This window comes from Rhinopithecus roxellana, chromosome 6 (genome assembly GCF_007565055.1).
Source record: "Rhinopithecus roxellana isolate Shanxi Qingling chromosome 6, ASM756505v1, whole genome shotgun sequence".
Classification (NCBI taxonomy): Eukaryota; Metazoa; Chordata; class Mammalia; order Primates; family Cercopithecidae; genus Rhinopithecus; species Rhinopithecus roxellana.
Genome location: NC_044554.1, coordinates 17,390,220 through 17,412,136, shown reverse-complemented (window position 1 = coordinate 17,412,136; position 21,917 = coordinate 17,390,220). Strand labels below are relative to the sequence as shown.

The window sequence follows — 21,917 nt, the reverse complement described above, 5'->3', positions numbered from 1 at the left end:
CCCAGTGTGATATTATATAAACGATTACTCCTGTTAGAGTTATAGGGTGGTTCTGACCCAGGATTTGCCACTGGCAACTCAGACAAGCCACTTACCCTCTCTATGCTTCTAGAGATTATGTTTCATAGGAGGAAATTGAACTAGACTAGGGGTTTTCCATCCTTGACAGTTATAGAAACTTTGTTCAAATGAAATCTTGGGCAGTAGCCCACATAGAAAACAAATTAAAATGAAGCCAATCTTATTGAAGGAAGGGTCAGTGACCTGTTTCTTTTCCAGTTTGCTGGCTCAACAAGAACCCCTGCCACAGTCCCAGTCCCAGGTGTGCAGGGCAGGCCCCAGGTGTCTCTGGTGTTATACAGGTGCACAGTTTAAAAAACACTGGAGTATATGGCACCTCACATCCTTTCCAGCTTGAAAATATTGATAATGGACAGACCAGAGCCGGAATCGGAACCCTGACAAAAATATAGCTGGTGTGAAAACTAAAGCAGGACAGTGCCATAGGGGACAGAAAGTTACAATCCTGCCAAGTTCAATGTAATGTATATCAAAACTGTTGTTTTTTTTTAAATGGGCATATTTTATTCATTCACTAAATGAACATTTTCTGAGTACTAACTATGCATTGGTAATACAACAAGTAGAAAGATGCAGCCCCAGTCCCCAGCCTGATCTGTTTGAGACATGGCTGGGTAGACTCATGGTAATCACAGTTGGATGTGATGAAGTGGTGTGAGGGGTAGGAGGGACAGGGCGGTCAGCAAGAGCCTTCTAGGAAAGGAGATACCTCCTCTGAATCTAGTAGCCAGGTGAAATGAGAGAGGGGATGGAAGAGTGGAAAATACATGTAGAAAGAGAAATGAAGTATGCAAAGTTTCAAAAGCAGAAGAGAACCGGGTGGGTCCTCAAGAATGAGAAGCCAGCCCATCAGCCAATATGAGGAAAGTGAGCGAACCCAGGGTCAAGTGGAGCCCGCCACGCCCCTCTCGGAAGTTTGGCCTTTGTCCCGAGGACCAGGCATACTCAGGGCAGAGTTTCAACAGGAAGGCAAACTAATCTAAATCTTACATACACTGCCGGTTTATTCAAAGCAGGAAAGAAAAACTGAGTTTGAATGAGGCATCAGTTGATAAATGAAGATGAAGCTGGCAGTGCCAATAGGTGATCTCAGGGAGCCTGTCTTCCTCCTTGATAAAAAAAAAAAAAAAAGTGGTATTAATCTCTGCCTTCTCTATCTCATGGTGCTATGGTGAGGATCCAAGAAGATCATGTATGTCAAAGAACATGATAAACTGGGAAGTACTCTGCAGGTCTTTAAGAAATTATGGAAGTAGCAACATCAGTAGCAAAATTCTGGGGGAGGAACCACCAGATCCTCAATAAATGAGGCATCCTAGCAGACTTTGAATAATCCCTGAATCCTAGATGGTTACATAATTACATCTAAACTGAGAGGAAAGCAACTGAATGCTCAAGCGTAGGAGGTTGTTGCGATATGCATAGGTGTCAAATGAGTATATGTAGATGACTACATCTTCTGCTCCAGTGAAAGTGATGTAATATGTTGAAACCATCTTTAAAAAGGAACAACTAATACCATACATTTCTAAGCACTTACACATGATTTGTCTTGAGACACATTTTCTTTATCTTATGGGGGAAAAAAAACAGAGAAATTAAGTGGTTTGCCAAAGATTACCGGCTCACTATTGACAAGGTTGTGTAAGTTATATATAAGTTTGCATTCAAAAGTCAGGCACCGCTTGCATTTATAACAATTTATGATGTTGTCTTACATAGACATAAAATCTTTTCTTTCAAGGAATTTATACCAAAGTTTTACCTGTTCCCTGGAAGAAAAGTCCACAAGGCAAAAAAGGTTAACCTAAAGGTGACAAGAGAAAGAGCCAGGAAGAATTTGTCAGTCATTTTCTCTGTCCTCTCACTTTTCAGATAATGGACCGATGGGAGAATCAAGGCAGTCCTCAAACGAGTTTATCTGCTCCGGCCATACCGCAGAACCTGCCCTTCCCACCTGCCCTTCACAGGAGCTCCTTTCCTGACTCAACAGAGGCCTTTGACCCACGGAAGCCTGATCCATATGAGCTCTACGAGAAATCTAGGGCCATTTATGAAAGTAGGCGTAAGTGAAAGCCACATGAAACAAGGGTACATTAATAATAGCTGAGGCCCTACCAGGAGATGTATTGAGGCTGAATGATCTGGCATGGTTTTATATTCTGAGTTTCAAAAGTGTTTCAAGAGCAGGGCCAGCTGGTCTAAAATTATCTTCGAAAGCCTGTTGACTCTAAAAGTAGGTTTATTATATCTTTCACCTTACATTTTATCTCCTACTTTTCTTCCCCTAATCTCCTGAAGAAAATCAGGAATATATTTTTTGAGGTTTAGGGGTGAGGTTGCTGGTTTTGTTTAGATTACCAAATACAGAAAAGAAGTGTTTGGCTTTTTTTTAAATCTGTTTAATCTGATCTTGAGCCTAAAGCATAGATTTTTCTTAGAGCCTTGACTGTAGCCATTGAAGAAGTTAGGACCTTGAGTAAAATGTCAGCCAAGCCTTCCCAACTCACAAGCATGAAATCAATTGGTTCCGAACGCAGTACTGATCTAGATGCCAATCATCTCTGCCACAGCTTTCTGTCTTAAAATATCTTAAATATCTTAAGATATTTTAAGTCTTAAAATATCATGTATGCACTTGTCACCTTATCTGAAGGTCTTTTAAAATTGTTGTACTTTATAAACATTAGAAAATAAGGCTTTTAATATTGCTTGCACCATTGTTGTGCTTCTTTCTACCATCTTGCAAGTCATCTCCACATGTTAGAGGACAGGAATCTCACAGTATCATAAGAATCTGTGTATTAAATGAGCAGGAAACCCAGCCTCGTAGAAGAGTTTGGTCCCTGGCGTTCCCATTTACAGTCTGCTGATTTCCTTTGCTTCAGTGTTCCACCAATGTCTTGTTTCCAACTTTATCATCTGAAGCATGAATAGCAAGTTTTAAATTGTGTGTGATCTCAGAGGATCTCAAATCTGCTTACTCTTTTGATGAGCTCAGGGGCTGAGAATTATACACCCAGCTGGTAAAGGGGAAAGCAGACATAATACCTTTTCTCCATCCTCTACAACTCTTTGTAGAACTAATTTTGGTTGAAAAATAGTTAGGACAGCAAGCCATTGAGAAATCATTTATATCAAAATGAAACATCTCCCCACCCCAAATCCATATACACTATTTTTTAAAAAAAGAAGCTACATCAGAGCTACTATATTTCATTCCTTTCCTTCTGAACAACTGAAATATCTTTAGATGGTGTCATTAGAATGTCTTTGCTGTAGCAGAGTAAGAACAAAGTAGGCATTCTTAGCTACATAATACAGAGTATGAATTCAGGATATTAATGCTCATTAAACTGAAAAAAATTGAAAAGATTTCAGCCCAGTTTCTAATACCTTCTCTGCTTCAATAACCAAGTATTGATCGAATGCCCATTTTGCTGTCAGCACTATGAGGAGATACCAAAGATGAGTAATATGTCCTGCTCTCACACATTTCACTGGGGAAATAAGATAATGAATGTAAACAAATAGAGAGTAAGATAAAGTTCACAGTTCTAAGATGGAAGTTGGAAATGCATAGGATTAAAATATCATCCTCACCTCTTTGACTTGTTTAATTTTGTGATTGCATTTAGGGAGCATTAAGAGGTGCTTCCCCCTACTTTTTGTCTCCTCCTTGATCATTCGCTTCCATCCTTTTTGCAGTTTCCTAGCCAATGCAAAGCTTTATGATTCAGGACAAAAACAATGTTGGTATTTATCTCCAGTTTTCTCTTTATGGTTGTCTGATACTGTTGTGCCCTCAGTTTCCTTGCACACGATGCTCTCTCAACTCTAAAAGAATTATTTTTTTATCCAGCCCTTGCACTGCTGTTTCTCTTCATTGCCTTTCCCCTCCTCACCTGTAACAAACCGAGTAACCAGTCCGCCTTAACCTCCCAGAGCTTTCTTTTTCAGTCCTCCTCTAGTAGCTCTTCATCGCCCTTTCCCTCTACAGCTACAGGGACAGCAAACATCCTGACTCCCCAGCTCACCGCCCCCTGTGGGCCCCCCATCAGTGCTCTCCCTGTGCCACTGCTGCTGCCGCCCTCATCACACCCCCTTCCTGCTTTCATTAGCTCTCTCTAATGTTTCTAAGGTCACAGTAATGTTTTCAGGGTCAAAAATCTCAGGAAGCCGAAAGAGCGCAAGCTCATTGCATTTCCTATCCTTCTCTTTTCTACCACATTTCTTCATAACACTAAATGGAGTGTCAATGAAACATAGAAATCATATCAAGGTAGGAAAAGCTCTACCACTAAAGATTAAAGATACCAGGAGAGCATGGCACCGCTTTCTCTAGTCTCTCTGGATAGCTGATCCGTTCACTCTGCTTGCGGATGTGTGAGTGTTTTTAAAAAAAAAAAAAAAAGCCTTTTGCCCTCCTGTACATTTCCATTTCCAAGTTTCATTTTCTCATGTAAATGTTTAAAGCAATACTAAAAGAAAAAGATTTTAATTAATGATTGGAAAGCTCAAAGCTCAGTCTGTTTCTCATCATCTTCAAATAGGTTTTTTTAATGCAATGATCATAAAATGTATATACCCAAACAAAAGATCAATATTTTAAAATTTGTGATTAGGAACCATTCCTATTCTTATTCCTTTGTATCACGTGCATAACATTCAGGTTTGGCTCTATTTATTCTTGTGTCTTTTCCTGGGGGGAAAAAAATCAGGGCAACGAGGGAAAGTGTGGAAAAAATCCTAACCAGAGCTGTTTAAACTGAGTCCTTTGACATTTTCCCTAGCCTATAGTGATCTCATGGTGTCCTTCCTTACAACCATGTCTAAAGCTAAAGAGATTTTTGCATTCACTTTCAAAACTGGGTTGCAGTCGCCAAATAAAAAGACACCCCTCCACCCACAAGCCTGAGCTGTACAGAGCTACAGAATGTTTGTTCTGTCAAGGCTGTCAAGAAATATTTGGATTCAAGTCACCAGTCCCCTACAAATGATGAAAATTTATCAAATGATGTAAATGCTGCTGTGCCTCATTTGACTCATAATTAGATTATGCTGACATTTTAATACGCATGCACAGGACATCTTAATAAAGATGTATTCCCCGAAAAAAATTGCTGTGATTTTAAACAAATGAAGATGATCATAGGATACTAGAGCCACGTGAAACAGAACATGACAGGTACATGCTGTGATAGGAAATACCTCCTATCTTCGTGAGATCTCAAGATGAGCTGGGAATGGAGCAGGACAGAGAAAGGAAGATTCTCCCACCCAGCAGGCTAGCAGCGCCTCTGATTTCAGAACATTAGGCACAGTGCCCAGAGGTGGCAACTCCGGGCTCCACATCAATCAACAAGAATATATGAAACACTCACTATGTGTCTAGAACTCTGCAGGGCACTCCACAAGAGAAGTTACGAGAAACAACCTCTGCTCATTAGAAGCTTACAGTGAAGTTGAGGACACAAACAAACAAACACATAGGAAAACGATTTCTGAACAAGGCCCCATTACACAACACAGCAAATAATATCAATATTTTAATGTGTGAAATTGTGCAGTAAAAATAACTAAATACTGAGAGTTTCTCAACTTCCATGTGAAAACTGATATTCAATCAAGAGAATGTTATGTGGTAAGTACCTTTGCATTATCAAAATCTCATTAATCCTTGCTGGAAAACTCTGTGCAAAACAAAAGAAAAAAAAGAATTTTTCTCCACTTACTTAATTCCACATAAGCTTAAACTTACATGTATAAAAGTATAACTCTGCCCAAAAAGTCTCTAAAAAAGTTTTAATCAGTGGACCTTCTGGATCTTCATATTAATTATTTAAACATTGACCCTAAGTCATTACTGTCAATTCCCAGAAAAGAACAAAAATCTCCCCAACTTCCCTCTCTACCAAAGACTTTTAGACAAACATGACTATTCTCTGTGTAATAATAGTCGCTGTTGATAATAGACTTCTTGATGTCCCCACTACTTGCAATTTTAAAAATTGAAAACAAAAGAAAATACTTTTGCATAGTGGGACAAGCCATGCTATTTTTCCCTTCTCTTTTCTCTGTCTTTTTCCCAAGAATCTCATAAAGGAAGGCCTTTAATTTGTTTTACAGTCACAATAGGAATGACTTGAACGTTCTGGTTTGTATGCTAACATTCCTAATGCTGAACTACATATGCCATTTTTAACATTGGAGAAAAGTAGTTCTAAAGGCCCTTAGTGTTTTCTCCCCTGCATCTCCTCCTCCCTTCTTTCTCTAGGTGTGACTGCATCCTTGCATCCACCACGTATTTCTGATATGATAGGAAACCTTCTATTACTGGCCTAGTTACTTATAAGACTATCTAGGGTGACTACACATGGAAGTTTCCTGAACAATCCCTGTCTGTGCTGTCCTGGCATGATTATCAATAGTTCACTTTTCACCACCCTAGACTGTCCTCATTTGAATGATAAATTATCAAGTTTTCCCTTTTTATATCATCTATTCAAGGAATATCATCATTACTGTTCAAGAAAAGCATATATCTAAATGTACACACCATGAATAAAAAGCGTAATACCTACTCAGATAAAAAATTTTTTCAAGCTAATTTATTTGGCTGATAGAATGTTTGCCTATAGGTATTTTATCCCTAATTTGAGGTAAAGGCTTATTAGTGACTGTGTTGGTAGCCAAACTCCCAGGAAACTCCTTCTATGCCCAGAAAGTTAGACATATGTACAAATCTAGTGCATGACAAATGAAGTAGAAAAAAAATAGGTAGTAAGGTTTTACACATTTAAGTGCTATGCCATGGAGTCCTCTTTCTTAATACAGAAAATAAGTCAGGTTCAACATCACGATAAACACCGAACTGAAAGGGGGTTAATGTCATCTGTCTCCTTCTTCTGGGAAAGATTATACTTAGATAACTACAGCTAGATACTGGTACTGAAAAGAGGAACTGTGATAGGCAAGGCAGTATAAAGTGCTTCCCAAAGAAAACGAATGTTGCTCACTTTGGAATCTTACAAAATTAAGTCTTGATCACTCTGATGGGTCTGTTGATACAGGAGAGAGGGCCTTGCCCTGTTGCTTCACTTTTCTTTAAGCCAGTCTTACTCTAAAGGTTTGTCTTCTCATTCAGCTCATGGGGACATTTCTTGGGCCTGTTCCACACTGCAGCCTTGAAAGCTGGAACAATAAGCAGATGCAACCAGGAATAGAAAAGAAACATTCTTATTTCCTGAAACTCTTCCCTCAGGGTTCTGTCTCTTGGTTTAAACCCAAGTTGAATTATGACTGAAGTTGTTCAAACTTTTTTCTCTTCACATTGAACTTTGGTTATCATAAGTAAACAATTTATGAGGTACAACATGTCCACACTCCTTTGCGGTAAGACATCACTCAAATGTAGAATCATAAAAATGTCAAAGATCCATATGGTGTAATGTGCCTTATGGTATAACCTCTTTAGAACAGAAATTTCTCTGAAATGTCTTCAAAAGAGCTCACACAATCAATTTTCCTTTTCAGAATTAGAATAATAAGCGCTGAGTATCATAGCAAAGGTAGCAATCAAAAGTGATCACAGGCCAGTTCAAGAGTATAACAGAGAAGCAAACTGTTTTTTAGTACTATATCTGAAATGAAATTATAATTTGTGGCAGATAAAAAATGGACAGTTATGTTTTTCACATCTATGGCTGTTACCCTGCTCTTTTGTTGTTCATCGATTATTGAATTCTTTCGTTGTTCAGGATTGTAATACACATGTAATTCATGGCTGATCACAAATGGGTGGTTGTATTTCTAAACTATCAGGTTTTCTGCTGCTCTTTCCTTGTTATTAGTGAGCAAAAGTTGTAGTTTGTACTGTCTCCCAGCCTAACAGCAGAGCCACTTGAAAGGATGGGGTACTGTAATAACATTATTCATCGCAGAACACCGCTTGAATCTCTAAATGAAAAGTGATGGGGGAAGCCACATCACATATGGTAGTATCTCTCTAGGGTGCTCAAAACTAGAGCTCTGAAGCCTGTGAAAATCTTTCAGCTCAAGCTTTCCTGACTCCAAGTCTCCTTTTCCTATGTAATTAAATACCCAATTGAGCCAAGCTGGAAATATCAAAAAGTTTCAGAAAGGTTTAAATAAATTCATGGATGCCATAGCTACAGGCAGCTATTATGTGATCATGAAAGGCCACCATGCCTTCCCAGAGAACACCCTCACATGTGAACACTGCTAGATCAAGCCCCGGCCTGATTTGCTCGAACACTGCTGATGTCTGATGGCATTAGTTAAAGTACCCCCCACGTATGTTCTCTGGAACACAATCTTACTTTAGTGAAATATTAAAATAAGATAAGTAAATGTTAAAACACTTTTACCAGTGACTGTAGCATTAGAAAAATAAAAGGATAGAAAAAGATGTAATAATGTTATCATTTTAAATGTCCTCAATTATACTGAGAGATTAATTTTCTGCACCCTTTTCTCATGGGAAAAGCATTATTGTTATCCTTAGTATATGTATGTTATGATTTGATCTGTGAAAAAAAATTGCCTTTTAGCTAGAGTTTCTAATATATCACATTGTGCATTACTTTGCATATAATATATTGATATGAAGATCAGTAAATCCAGTTAAGCTGTGTCTGCCATTTTAATATGTAGATTTTAATTAACTTGGAAATCTAATTTTAAAAAGGTATCCTCAGATAGCTTTCTAAGTAACTGTGGTAGCGTTTATATTTCCAATAGGTTCCTTCTGAAACAGGAAATCACCATGGTGTAAGCTTAGTAATATAGAGATAGCAAAATAAAAGTTGTGGTAGGACACATATTTTCCCCATGTATTTTAGAAATTAGATCCAATCCTAGAGCTTATAAATTTATTTCATTCAGTAATTTAAAACTAAAAGATCCTGGAATTAAGGGATAAAGGCAGGGGGAGGAGTAAAAAGTAAACTCTAAAAATCAGCTCTTGATTGAAAGTTATTTAATATATCAAAGCATTTTGTTGGTTGCACAAGTTGACAACTTAACCCAATGGATATTCATGAATAAATGTGAGACCGTCAAGGCTGCAGAGTTTAAGTGCTAGATGGCAAGTAGGTCCTCGTGAGAGAAAATACCAGTTTTTTTTTTTTTTTTTTTTTTTTTTTTTTTTTTTTGAGACGGAGTCTTGCTCTGCCTCCCAGGCTGGAGTGCAGTGGCCGGCTCTCAGCTCACTGCAAGCTCCGCCTCCCGGGTTCACGCCATTCTCCTGTCTCAGCCTCCCGAGTAGCTGGGACTGCAGGCGCCCGCCTCGTCGCCCGGCTAGTTTTTTGTATTTTTTAGTAGAGACGGGGTTTCACCGTATTAGCCAGGATGGTCTCCATCTCCTGACCTCATGATCCGCCCGTCTCGGCCTCCAAAGTGCTGGGATTACAGGCTTGAGCCACCGCGCCCGGCCGAAAATACCAGTTTTATAGCTAAAGGAAGTGTTTCAAAGGTAGCAGTCTTCCATCCCTGATACAGACAAAAGGACATTTCTCAAGTCATAATCCTAAGCAGCCACACCAAACATGAAGGTTCTTAAAAAATAACAATGCTGTGTGTGATGATCCCATTCCTGTGTCCAAGTGATCTCCTATTGTCGGGGAGTGGGGGGAGGGATAGCATTAGGAGATATACCTAATGTAAATGACGAGTTAATGGGTACAGCACACCAACATGGCACAGTTATACATATGTAACAAACCTGCACGTTGTGCACATGTACCCTAGAACTTAAAGTGCAATAAAAAATAAAAAATAAATAAAAATAAAAAAATAGCAATTCTGCCAGAAAGCTAAACACAGCTTACCTGGGAGGAATGATTGTTATGCCCTCCATGAGCCAACTGGCTCTTTATTTGAAACAAAGCTCAATGAAAAAGCAACCAGACTTTGGTCTTATTTCAATTTTTAAAGTTTAAGGAAAAAATACTCATTTTCTTCATAGTGCTTTATATGGTACAACTATCTTATAAAATTATGTCATCTTAACACATTCAGAATGGGGGAGTTCTATTGTACTATATTCTTACTCTCTGCCTTTCAAAACTGTAAGTTGCCTCCTCTATAAATGCTCTTAAGGAATAATCGCATATGATTGATGATTATATATCATAAATATCTAATTTTATAGACCAAAATAATAATAATGGTATGAAATTTCTTCCAAGCAACAAGTAGTTTACATATTGAAGTCTCAAAGTGTGGGAGGAGTGGTTCTTGCAAGAACATTTTACAGTTCTTCTACCTACAATGTGAATTTATGTTTTAGAGAGGTTTAGCAATGTTTAATTAATTTTTATCTGTAATTCCTTACATCATTCAAAAGCAAAACAATGTGGTAAACTTAACATGAAATTCATCATAGAGGCAAAAATATCCTGCCATTCTCTCAGATAGAAGTAACTCAGCGTATCTTAATGTAGATCTTTAGCTTCTTAAGTATTTCTTGACCAGAGGTTTGCAAACATGTGTCTTCTGCCCATCTCATATTAAACCCAGTTGTGTGGTTTAGGAAATTCTCTACTGACAGAACCATGAAGGAACAGGAAGAATATCTGGAGATGTTAGGGAAAAAATGTATAGCATGGTCAGAAAAGAGTGTATTATTTATTCATAGTAATATTAAAATGAAACAAGAAAGAGTTTTATTGGATAACGCATTCTAATTAAGTTTAAAACTTAGATATAATACTTACGTTTTCTAAAAAGATTCTTGAAGAGTTTCCTGTGAGACAGTATAAAATACCTTACGCAAGTCACTCGGCGTTTTGGGTCTTAACCATCTGTGAAATGAAAGGTGCCTTGCATCTCTGTCACTATGATATTAAGACCAGGGATTTAGAAGGCAGATTGAAAATCAAGGGACAATTTAATTACATTCTTCTTCACGTTTAGCAGTCCCAGATAAAGACATGGTGAAAGTCTGCATTTCTCAAACACACAGTAAGGAGTTGCACATCTCAACCATGTAGAGTAGAACGAAGCATGACAATTGGAGCCTTGCCTACCCCTGAAAAGTGTTCATGTATGAGAGCAACATGTCTCCAAATACTTCCAGAACACAGTATGCAACCAGGTTGTTTTAGGTTCTAGAATTCTAAATGTGGACTATGCACATTTTAAAGGTGTTTTATACTCACTTTTTTGAATTTTTATGCTATTAGAAGTAGCATAGATTATATCGTAATTCTTATAAACCAATTTAACTCAACTACTTATACATAATTTCAACTACCCAGAAAATTGGAAATATAAAATATTTGGACTAGTGTACATAAATCAATACAATCATTGACTGGATTTTCCACTTTTCATTTCGACATTTTATGACACAAAATTATAACCTAATTTTTAGGGACCTATATTTTCTGTGTAGATTTCAGGTTCTAGATTGGCTTTACTTTCAAATAAGTATTCTCATAATGAGAATCAAAACTTAATATTTAGAAATGGTAATCTTATTCTACCCTGATCTAAAAAAAAATTCAGATTTTTCTATTTTGGATGCATGTAAAAGAAACATATTTACATACATGCTCATACATAAAGCAGGGTAAATCTGTCCACTAACTTGGATCTTAGAGGAAAAAAAATTATTAAACATAAGTATAAGACTGTGTTTGGGGGAGTTATGATAGCAACAAAAAAGAAAGTAAAGATGAATTTTAAAATGCCATAAATGAATTTCAACTTTAATTCCCCATTTTCCCATCCAGAACAAGTGCCACCCAGGACCAGTTTTCGAATGGATTCCTCTGGCAAGTATTGTTCAGTACTCACAGTTCTGTGAACAAAACGTCTTCCATTTTGTGTAACAAATCATTCTTCTGAGTAGTATCAGTTTCTTAGTATACAATCACTGTGCTACTTTAGTCACCTACATAAAACATGTATTCAAGGTAGACAGCAAGTCTCATCATGGTGAGCCTAAATGCCTGCCAACAAAAGACAAAGGAAAACAGTCATATTCATGAATTTCTTTCATAAAATACTCTAGTAAAAGGCTGGGTTAAAAACAGCTGCCAAAGAGAGCCATCAGACTGACTAGGTCTGTGCTATGTAATACAGTAGCCACTAGCTACATGTGGCTATTGGGTACTTGAAATTGGCTACTGTAAATTTAGATATGCTGTCATATAGGTGTAAAATCCACACTGGATTTCACAGACAGTGCCCAAACAAAAAAGAAAGATTTCATTAATTATTTTATATTGATTTCTGTTGAAATAATATTTTGGATATACTAAGTTAAACAAAATATATTATAAAAATTGATTTCATCTGTTTTGTTTTCTAAAATGTGGCTACTAGAAAATGTTAAATTACTTATGTGGCTTACATTTTATTTTACATTGAATAACACTAGACTAGATACAAATAAGAAGATAGAAGGTCTCAAGAGATTTGCAATTCAGACATTTCCAAAGAATGGATTAGAAATGTTGCTAACATAGAATGAAATTCTTTTCAAATCAAGTAAATATCTATATCAACTTAATTTTTTTTAACCATGCCAATTATAAAATACTATATTTCAGTAAGATTTTAAGTTAGGCTAAAATATCATATTTTAATTTTAAGAGCTTTCAGTAATAACCAATTAGTTTGCTTAAAAGGAAATTTTTTTTTTTTTTACTTAACTATTTGGAAAACACCAATTTTAGTTTAGGTTAAAATATTTAACATTATTGTACAAATGTTGGAGGAAAAAGAAGATTTAATTTTTTTTTTGCTCTTAGAATTCATGATGAAAATGCTTTAAACAGCTAATCAGACCACCAGATTGAAAGCCAGAATACTCAAACAATTGCAGAAAATAGTGTTTTATAATAGTAGCACTAGTTCAGGGCTGTGGGCTCACAGCACACATCTCCAGAGTGTTTCCATGATGACAGATCATTATCCATCTCAGCATGTTCTAACACCCCTTGGAGAATATATGTGCCTGAGATCATTTCATTCTGTAAGTTTCCATGTCATTTTTGGGGGGATATATAGAAAATATGGAAGATATTATTTAGTATTTTCTCCTAAAATAATGGCTAAAGTATTTGTTTAGCTTGGTCTAAAAATTTTAAAGCATGATTATTCCTCTATACTGACTGTTAAATCTTTGTAATTTTTTTAAAAAATTATCTTATGCCCAGAGAGAAAATGGAACCTAGTAATTACAGTTGCAAAATGAAATTAAGATTTAATTTGGAATTTTAAATCTCAGCTTACAGGTCACAAAAAGCACATGTCTTAAAAATCTCAGATTCTGAATGTACTTCATTTAAAAACAGGAGAAGGAGAGTGGCCCAGTAGTTTAGATTACTTTGACATATATGCAAAGTAACAGTTTACCTTTTTAAAAAATTACCTTTTTAAAAAATACATTACTTAGAAGACAAAAGTTATAATACAGTTGGGGTATATTATGTTACTGTGCAATTCAGATTTTGAAGAAAAGAACCAATCCAAATAGAATGTCCACACAAGTTATCAGAATATTCTGGAAAATCATGACTGCATTTAAAATCAATAGATCTTAGTTGGCGCTGTGGCTCATGCCTATAATCCCAGCATTTGGGAACCCAGGGTGGGAAAATAGCTTGAGCCCAGGAGTTCAAAACCAGCATAGACAAGATGGCAAGACCTCCGTCTCTACAAAAAATTTAAAGAGTTAGCTGGGCGCTGTGGCGCGTGCCTGTAGTCCCAGCTACTTGGGAGACCGAGACAAGACAGGAAAATGGCTTGAACCCAGGAATCTGAGTAGTGAGCTGTGATCACACCACCACACTCTAGCTTGGGCAACAAAGCAAGACCTCATCTCTAATAAAAAATACAAAAATGACCGGGCGCCGTGGCGCATGCCTATAATCCCAGCACTTTGGGAGGCCGAGTGTGGCAGATCACGAGGTCAATAGATCGAGACCATCCTGGCCAACATGGTGAATCCCCGTCTCTACTAAAAATACAAAAATTAGCCGGGCATGGTGACGGACGCCTGTAGTCCCAGCTACTTGGGAGGCTGAGGCAGGAGAATCGCTTGAACCTGGGAGGCGGAGGTTGCAGTGAGCCAAGATCACACCACTACACTCCAGCCTGGTGACAGAGCAAGACTCCATCTCAAAAAAATAATAATAATAAGATAAAATAAGTAGATGCCCCATACTTTTATCACATTTATAAAATGTCTCATCAAATTATGTGTCAAGATTTTGACTCAGATACATTTATCATAATTATAAGGTATATTATTATCTTTATCTGCATAAGATCCTTAGGTACAGAGGCAAAATTGATAGTAGAAAGTTATAAATAATATGTATTTATGAAACTAAGTGATAACTCCATAATGGAATAATGTTGTGGTTCATTGGGTCTAGGAGACTGGTGAGTATCTTAAGGCAACTAAATTCAGGAAATGTTTATTTAGCAACTCCTACGGACTGTGCATAATGGAACACTATAGACAACCAATGGTAATTATGCCATCAACTAAGGAGACTATTAGTGAGAAACAATGGAATCTATGGCCAGGAACTTTGAATGGGCAACTCCACCCACAAATAAGAGAGCCAGGAAATGGGGTGTTACAGAAATGACTTAGGATCAAAAGAAATCTGAAGTCATAAACAGTGCATCAACCATATCAAATGAGGCACTGAAATCAATCAGTATGAGGAAAGAAAAAAAGGCCATTTAATTTGGTCATTAGCATTCCTAGTGACCTTAAAGAGTGCAGTAGTGCTGAGAGAGCATAAACCAGACTGGCAGGAATGAATCAGAGGTAGAGTGAAGGCTCCACTAGAGACTACTTTTCCTAGAAAGAAATGGAAGGAGGGAGCAAAGTCATATTTAGGATGGAAAAATCTGAGCTTACGTGAAGGCTGAGGAGAGAACCAAATAGAAACAGGAAAATGGCTTCTACTATGGCTAACACGTGCTTGGTCACATTCACATACCCACGGGGATAAAGCAAACAAGTAAAGAGAAGGGATATTTTAAAGGATAGAGTATTAGCTACTTACTAGGTAATGTTAGATTTGAGCAACAGAAACTATATAATTCCTGTTTAACTCATTCTGTATCTGGAGTGCAAAGAAATCCAGAAGTCAAGACCATGTTTAATAACCTTTTTTGATTCCTAATATCTTCCTCGTGCTAACTTTCCTAAATCTCTTTACAAGGAAAAGCCAAAAAGAGTGATTCTCTTTCCAGCAGGAAAAATTGAATAAATGTATCCTCTGTGCCAAACTGTGATGATACGCTATGGTACTTATGTTTTAATTAAAACATGAAAGGGGATTCAAGTACCAAAATTTAATTGACATGTTTATAGCAGCATCCCATGTGCCAAATTAATTCATAAAATTGTTGTTCTTTGCATTTTTGAAGATTGAATCCATTCATAAAATTAATCAGTTGTGTTCAGTCCAGCCTTTTCCCTAACTGTGCACAAAGCTACGTAAAGCAAGACTAAGGAAACATACAGCATGTGAAGCCCCTGGAGTCTTCATGTGAAATAGAAATCAGCTTTTGAAATCTGCTTTTCTTTATTATGAGAGAGGTTGTCCTGATACCTGGATGTGCTCACCATTTGCTACTTTTTAAAGTTTGTTTTTGCAATATTGGTATGAGCCTAGAATAAATTAAGACTTGTAAATTTCATTTCAGTAACTTGCCACAGTGGTCATGTTAAATTCCATCTAGGAAGAGGATCATGAGATGCTTTGTTCCATAGTGCCTGCAGATCCGAGGACCCAACTTCTAAGAAGCAACACTAGCCACAGCTGGCCATTCAACACTAATATCCAAAGAACGCTTTCTCTCCTCTTAGTCCATTTCTTTACAACCACTGCCTCCTCTTGAGCTGCATTAAGCGAGACCTGAGAGTGTCCCTGACAGTTCTGCAAAAAGCGCCGAGGAAAAAGAAGATTTTTTTTAAAAGAGCACAGAAAAAATAAACAAGGGAACAGAAGAGTAAAAGGATATTGGTGGGGCACAGTTGAACAACATGCAAAGCAACTCAGGTCCAAATAGGTATCTACCAGACACCCTCATCTAACAACCTCCCTGGTGCACAGTTTCTTGAAACAAGAGAAAGGAATAGTGATTGTTAACTCTGTTGCAGTGAGCTAAAGAGTTGGATTTCTTCACTTTAAGTTCTTGCATTAATAAGGAAAGAGATAAAACATGATACAGTCATTGCAGTAATTGAAACATGTCATCCGGCCAGAAGAGCAGCTAGGGGAAACTCAGAAACATTACAATCTGCCAGGAGAGCTAACAAAGCGGGAAGGAAAAAGAATGATGTCTCCCAGCTTTGTACATATAATTTTAGTGATTTTGTAAAGCCAGACTCCAAGGAAACAAAGAAGCCAAAGAAAAATTAGCTTTCTAAAATGTTCTTATTTTCCCTAAAAAAAAAAAAAATACTGCTGCCTCAAGGCACAATCTATCATATGAACTTTTTTTCCAGTTGACCATTTCTCTAAAATGTCCAGACCCTGCAGCCTCTGAATCTGTGTTCAGAATTAACAAAGAAATAAAAAATAAATCATGTTTGCCAACATTCTCTAAGAGGTCTCTCTTTGCCTCTCTCTACCTGCTCATGAACCATGAAGCTGGCCACCCCTGCTGGGAAGAACGGAAGAGTGTAGATGAAATAAATGGCTGGCACATACCACCCTATATTTGAAATCAGGTTGGGTCAGAGCAACAGGATCGTAGTTGTCACCAAAATGTGCATAAAGAGCAGGAAGAGGAGAATAAATGCCTCGTTCGTGTCTCTGTTCTTCAGAGTTAAATAAAATTTACTTGCTAAAATCTAGATTTTTCTCCTAAAAAGAAGTCATGAGTTATTCATTAAAGAAAAGCCCCTTAATTGCTTCAGGAATCACAGATTCTCTGACAAAAGACAAACTTCTTGTGCCTTGACACCTCTCAAAGTTCCATTCCTGGGATTGTCATAATTTCAGCATTTCTTTAGGGGAAAAGTTTTACTTAGCAAATAAGATGGATCACACAATAAGGTTCTTGTAAAGCTCCTTGTGCAATATGGATGGGTGCTGAAGTCACTGGAAGAACAATTTCCCACTTAGCATACTCAGTGGTGATGCAAAAATGAGAAGAATACAGGAGATGAGAAGTTCCAGTTAAACATGCTGGCTCTATCATTTTAAGTGTCACAAATACAGCACCTTCTATTTGTATTTTTAATGTGTATGTGGTCTAGAGTTCCTCCAAGCTTAAAGTGACTTACAGAAGAGTTTGTCATGAACCAGTCGTATTATCATCAACTTGTAGAAGTTTGAACAGTGATTGAGGAATATGTGTCATCTCCCATTTCCCCTTCTCTTTCTCCTTCCCTTGGGTGGAGTACGGGTGCCTGCTATGATTTTGTAGAGCTCTACTCCATCTGCCTTCAGACTCCCAAAGCCTTACCACACACCCCAATATGTGATTTCATGTATGATATGGAGACTTCAGAAGAAACTGAGTTCAAAAGCCAATTGTATCTCATAGAGTGTAAGGCAAAGTTTTCATCTTCCCTCTGCCACTACTCTATTTAATAGGAATGGAATTTTTAAAGTTCTCCCATCTTTAAAATATGATTGATTATATAATTTCTAAAGGATGTGGAGGTCTAATTGGTTATTCTTCTTGCAGAATTTCATATTATTCATTGAATGGAGAAGATCTTGGTCATGTGTGCATTTGGTCATAAAAGGGTGTGAATGCTCATTGAATCTTGTACAATGCATACAAATATATGTACTTATGTGCCTGATTCATCTTTATTTAAGAGAGCACCAGACAAATAATTGGCATTTGCCCACATCTCAGAAGTGAATGATGCCTTTCATATGTCCCTGGGAATAGCCCAGGTTGTTGGGCACCAAGGCAAGCCTGTATAATTGTGCATTGTACACTGTATCACTCCAGCAGTCCTACCTACTGCAGAACCTGGAAAATATCTGCCTGGTCAGCAGTCAATGAGCCTCTCTCTGCAACGAGCGCTACTATATAATCATGGGCTCAGACGTAGATTTTTGTCCCATGAGAATTCTCTGAAATCTCGTCTTAATTTCTACAACAATCCTGTTTAAGCAAGGGGAATTTTACTTAATACCTGCTTCTATCAGTTCTAATACCTCCTTTAAACCATTAAGGCCCAGAAATCGCTAAACATTTCTTAAGCAAGGGATAGCATAAAAAATAGTTCTTGAAACCGCTGATCATCTGCTGGCATCCCAGCAGTGGACACGAAAATATGCACAGCTCGATCACGACTGAAGTTTTTCCCCCTGATGAAGGTGCCAAGGGGCAAGGGGACGGGCTAAGCATAAATCAGATTCTACTTAAAAAGTCAAAACATTTTTATATTTAATAGTTTTAATTTATTCTAAGGCTGAAAAAAATGACATTCAGGAGAGTTTTTCAGTTTATTTTGAAATACATCTCTGTTCTTTCAGCTGACTTCAGAAAAGTATCTTCTTATTTATTTTGAGTACTCTCATAAAGCCAAAAGTCAATCTATGGCTTGCACATTCTAAAATGTTTCGGGGATAAGAGTCCATCTTAGACCCAGATGAATTTCTACCTGTAAGTTATAAAAACCCTAAAGGAGTTTGTCAGAAAATAAATGCTTCACTTGAACCCCAATACAAGAAAGTTTAAATTCTATATCTTCTAATTTTTACAATTTTAAAAGAGACAACTTCTATTGGGCATACGTTTATGCTACACAAACACACACACACACACACACACACACACACACACACTCCTAAACTGGATGCATCATGTCATAAACAGATATTAATAAATTACTAGGCAGTGCTTTATTAGACAGTTCCAGGGTTTTGCCATCTGTTCTCTCTTACTTGCGTAATAATTGTTCTAATCAGAGTAAACATCCTGAAAGTGACAGTCAAGCTTCTTGAGGGCAATCCGAATGCTCTCAGGGAAATCAAGAATTATAAAGGCATCAATTTTCTTACTCAGAAAATTCATGTATTCTTTCTGCTTCTGGTAATAAATACCCCAGTAGTGCCCTTGGCTGGTCACTATTATTCCAGGGACTACCTAAATTTGGAGTACCTACTTTTTTGCTACCATATTTTTTGTATCCTCTGTGGTTTCCATTGACCCTAACAGCACTCTCATTAATCACATCCACAAAATTAATTTATCATTGGTATGTTCAGTTCCTCAGGGGCTGGGAAAGAGGCAGGATTCATTACTCATTGGGATCTCCTTTATGCCAGGTCCAGATTATAAGGAATTGGATGTTCACCTTCGGAGGATGGAGTCTGGATTTGGCTTCAGAATCCTCGGGGGAGATGAGCCTGGACAGCCTGTAAGTTGAATCTTCTTAATTTCCATGCTTGGGGCTGTATTGTATGAGTAAACACCAGGGAAAATAGTGTTTAGTGTGATATCTAAAAGGAAATGTTTTAGGACTCTCATAAAGAAGTTTAAGCTTTGGGTTTTTTTATTTTTTTCCTTGCTGTTGTCTTTAAAAAGATCTCACGACATGCAGGTATCTCCATGACAAATTTCTCATTAGAAATCACATTCAATAGGGACATTGCTCTTTTTTAGAATGGATTGAATTCCTCTTGAATATTTGCATTATCGAATTGCACTGAACCCCTGGTATCTTTGGGTAACAGTTCATGAGTAATGGTAACACCCAACTGGGAACAACAGAATTATGTATGTTTTTAACCAAAACAGCAAAGGAGATAAAACACAGGGATAAACAGAAATAAAGTCAAGCTCAGCACTGCAGAATCTCAGCCAGATTTGAATTAAGGGATTACCAGAAGATGTTCATAAAGTCAACTTCATTGGCATAACATATATTGAGAAATTTAGAAGGGCTTTGTAGAACACTGTGTGTGTGTGTGTGTGTGTGTGTGTGTGTGTGTGTGTGTGTGTGTATTCAGAGTAAAAACATAAAATACTGGTAGTCACTAATACACAGAACACACAGCAAGGCTAGATTTATGAGCATATGTTAAAATATCAGCTATAAAACACTCATTGTAAAAGATATGTCTTAAATGGTACCCAATGTGACTAAGTCAGGTCCATGAAAGTTTTGAATAAGTGAAGGGCCTGAGCAGTGCAGTCAGCTATCTACATCCCATCTGGCTCTGGCACCTGAACTCCATCCTAGCTCATGTAAGGGAGTTAAATTTTAAGCCTCAGCTTTCTCATCTGCAAGATGGGGATAACAGTAGTGCTCTATTATAGAGTAGCTTTGAGGATCAAAGGAGATTATATATATATATGTATATGGAAAGGTCTTGGCATTATATCTGGATCACATGAAGTTCTGAATAAATGTTTATCATTATCAACTTTGTTTCTCTGGTTACTAGATTCTCCCAGGAAATATACTGTCTCTCTCTCTCTTTCTCTTTCTCTCTCTCTCTATGTATATATATATATGGTTTTTAAATATACTATATGTACTATAAATATTATATATGTGTGGTTTTCTTGAGACAGAGTCTCGCTCTGTCACCCAGGCTGGAGTGCAGTAGTGTGATCACAGCTCACTGCAGTCTCAACTTCCTGGGCTCAATCAATCCTCCCGCTCAGCCTCCTAAGTAGCTAGGACTATAAGCATGTGTCATCATGCCTGGCCCCAGAAAATAAAATTTAAAATAAAAATAAAACCTGGGCAGAAATCCTCAGGAGAAAAAAGTTAATCTAATAAATGAAAGGAATCTGAAACAGTTTAAACTGTCTCAGAGTAAAGTAGATTGTCCTGGGTGAAGAGTGGGCTCCTTCCCACAAGAAGTATTCAAGCAAGCAATGGCAACCTGGCAGGAACTCCGAGGAGCTTCCTCTGCCCTGCGGGAGGAGTTGAACTGGATGATTGATGAGGTCCCTTTCTACAGAAAACTCCAGGAAGCTGAGCTTATACTCCAAGGATGAGGGCTCTTCAGGAAAAAAGACTTATTTCCGAATTCCTGGGGATGAAATTTGGCAACAGTCAACCAGAACGTCACTAACTCCCCAGCTGCCAAAGAAGACGTGAAGGTGCTTTTGCCAAGGAGGATTGGCCAGATTTTTCATAGTGCTTTGAGAGGAGGTAGAATGCTGAAGTAAAATACAGGACTCGAGTAACTTCAGACTTAAATTTATTCAGAGACTAAATTAAGAATCTCATGTCACAGGGAAAAGGAACTCTTGGCTGTGTTTCACTCCCATCCACTGCTTTGTTTACTCTCCCCTATCTCTGACTCTGAGATTACCAGGGATCCTAGGCCACCAAGTCAGCCCTCCAGCCTTCCTGCCCTCTATAACTCACCTTGTTTTATAATAGAGAGAACTGAAAACATTCTCAAGTCCCTTCATATCTGTAAGCATTTAGTGCACTGATTTATGCTATAGAACCTCCTGACCTCCACAGGGTATTTATACAGCTTGGTGTCCTTCAGGATTGTTCGTGTATCTGCCTATTTTGTTCATTCAGCAGGAGTTTAAATTTCTCCTAAGCAAGGACTTTGTCTTACCCTTTTTATCCAACATGGGTGCCCCATAATTGAAAAATGTGTCATTATCCAGAGTGAGCCAAACTCCAGGTTAAGGTCACAGTCTTCAGACTGCCACCTCTGCCCAAGACTCCTGGCATCAGCTGAAATAAGTTTGCCAAATGTCAGAGTCTAAGGGAACAGTCTCCATAGACCACCCCAACTTTAAACACTAGCTCTGAATCTGGGGGCCCCACTGTGTAGTAGGTTCGCCGTGCACTGGTTGCCAACTTGTCTGCGTCTGTTGAGACA

The 21,917-nt window shown here is 37.7% G+C and overlaps 1 protein-coding gene across 2 annotated transcripts in view; it reads left to right on the top strand.

The window, feature by feature from the left end:
* The window catches only part of MAGI2 (membrane associated guanylate kinase, WW and PDZ domain containing 2), a 1,518,597-nt gene that overhangs the window by 1,334,016 nt on the left and 162,664 nt on the right, over nt 1-21,917 (top strand). The window contains exons 12-14 of one of the 2 annotated variants that reach the window (XM_030933117.1): nt 1,957-2,146; nt 11,841-11,882; nt 19,383-19,474. In XM_030933117.1, coding sequence (XP_030788977.1) covers nt 1,957-2,146; nt 11,841-11,882; nt 19,383-19,474 — 324 coding nt within the window. The remainder of the gene's footprint in view (nt 1-1,956; nt 2,147-11,840; nt 11,883-19,382; nt 19,475-21,917) is intronic. The other variant, XM_030933118.1, reaches the window with a different exon arrangement.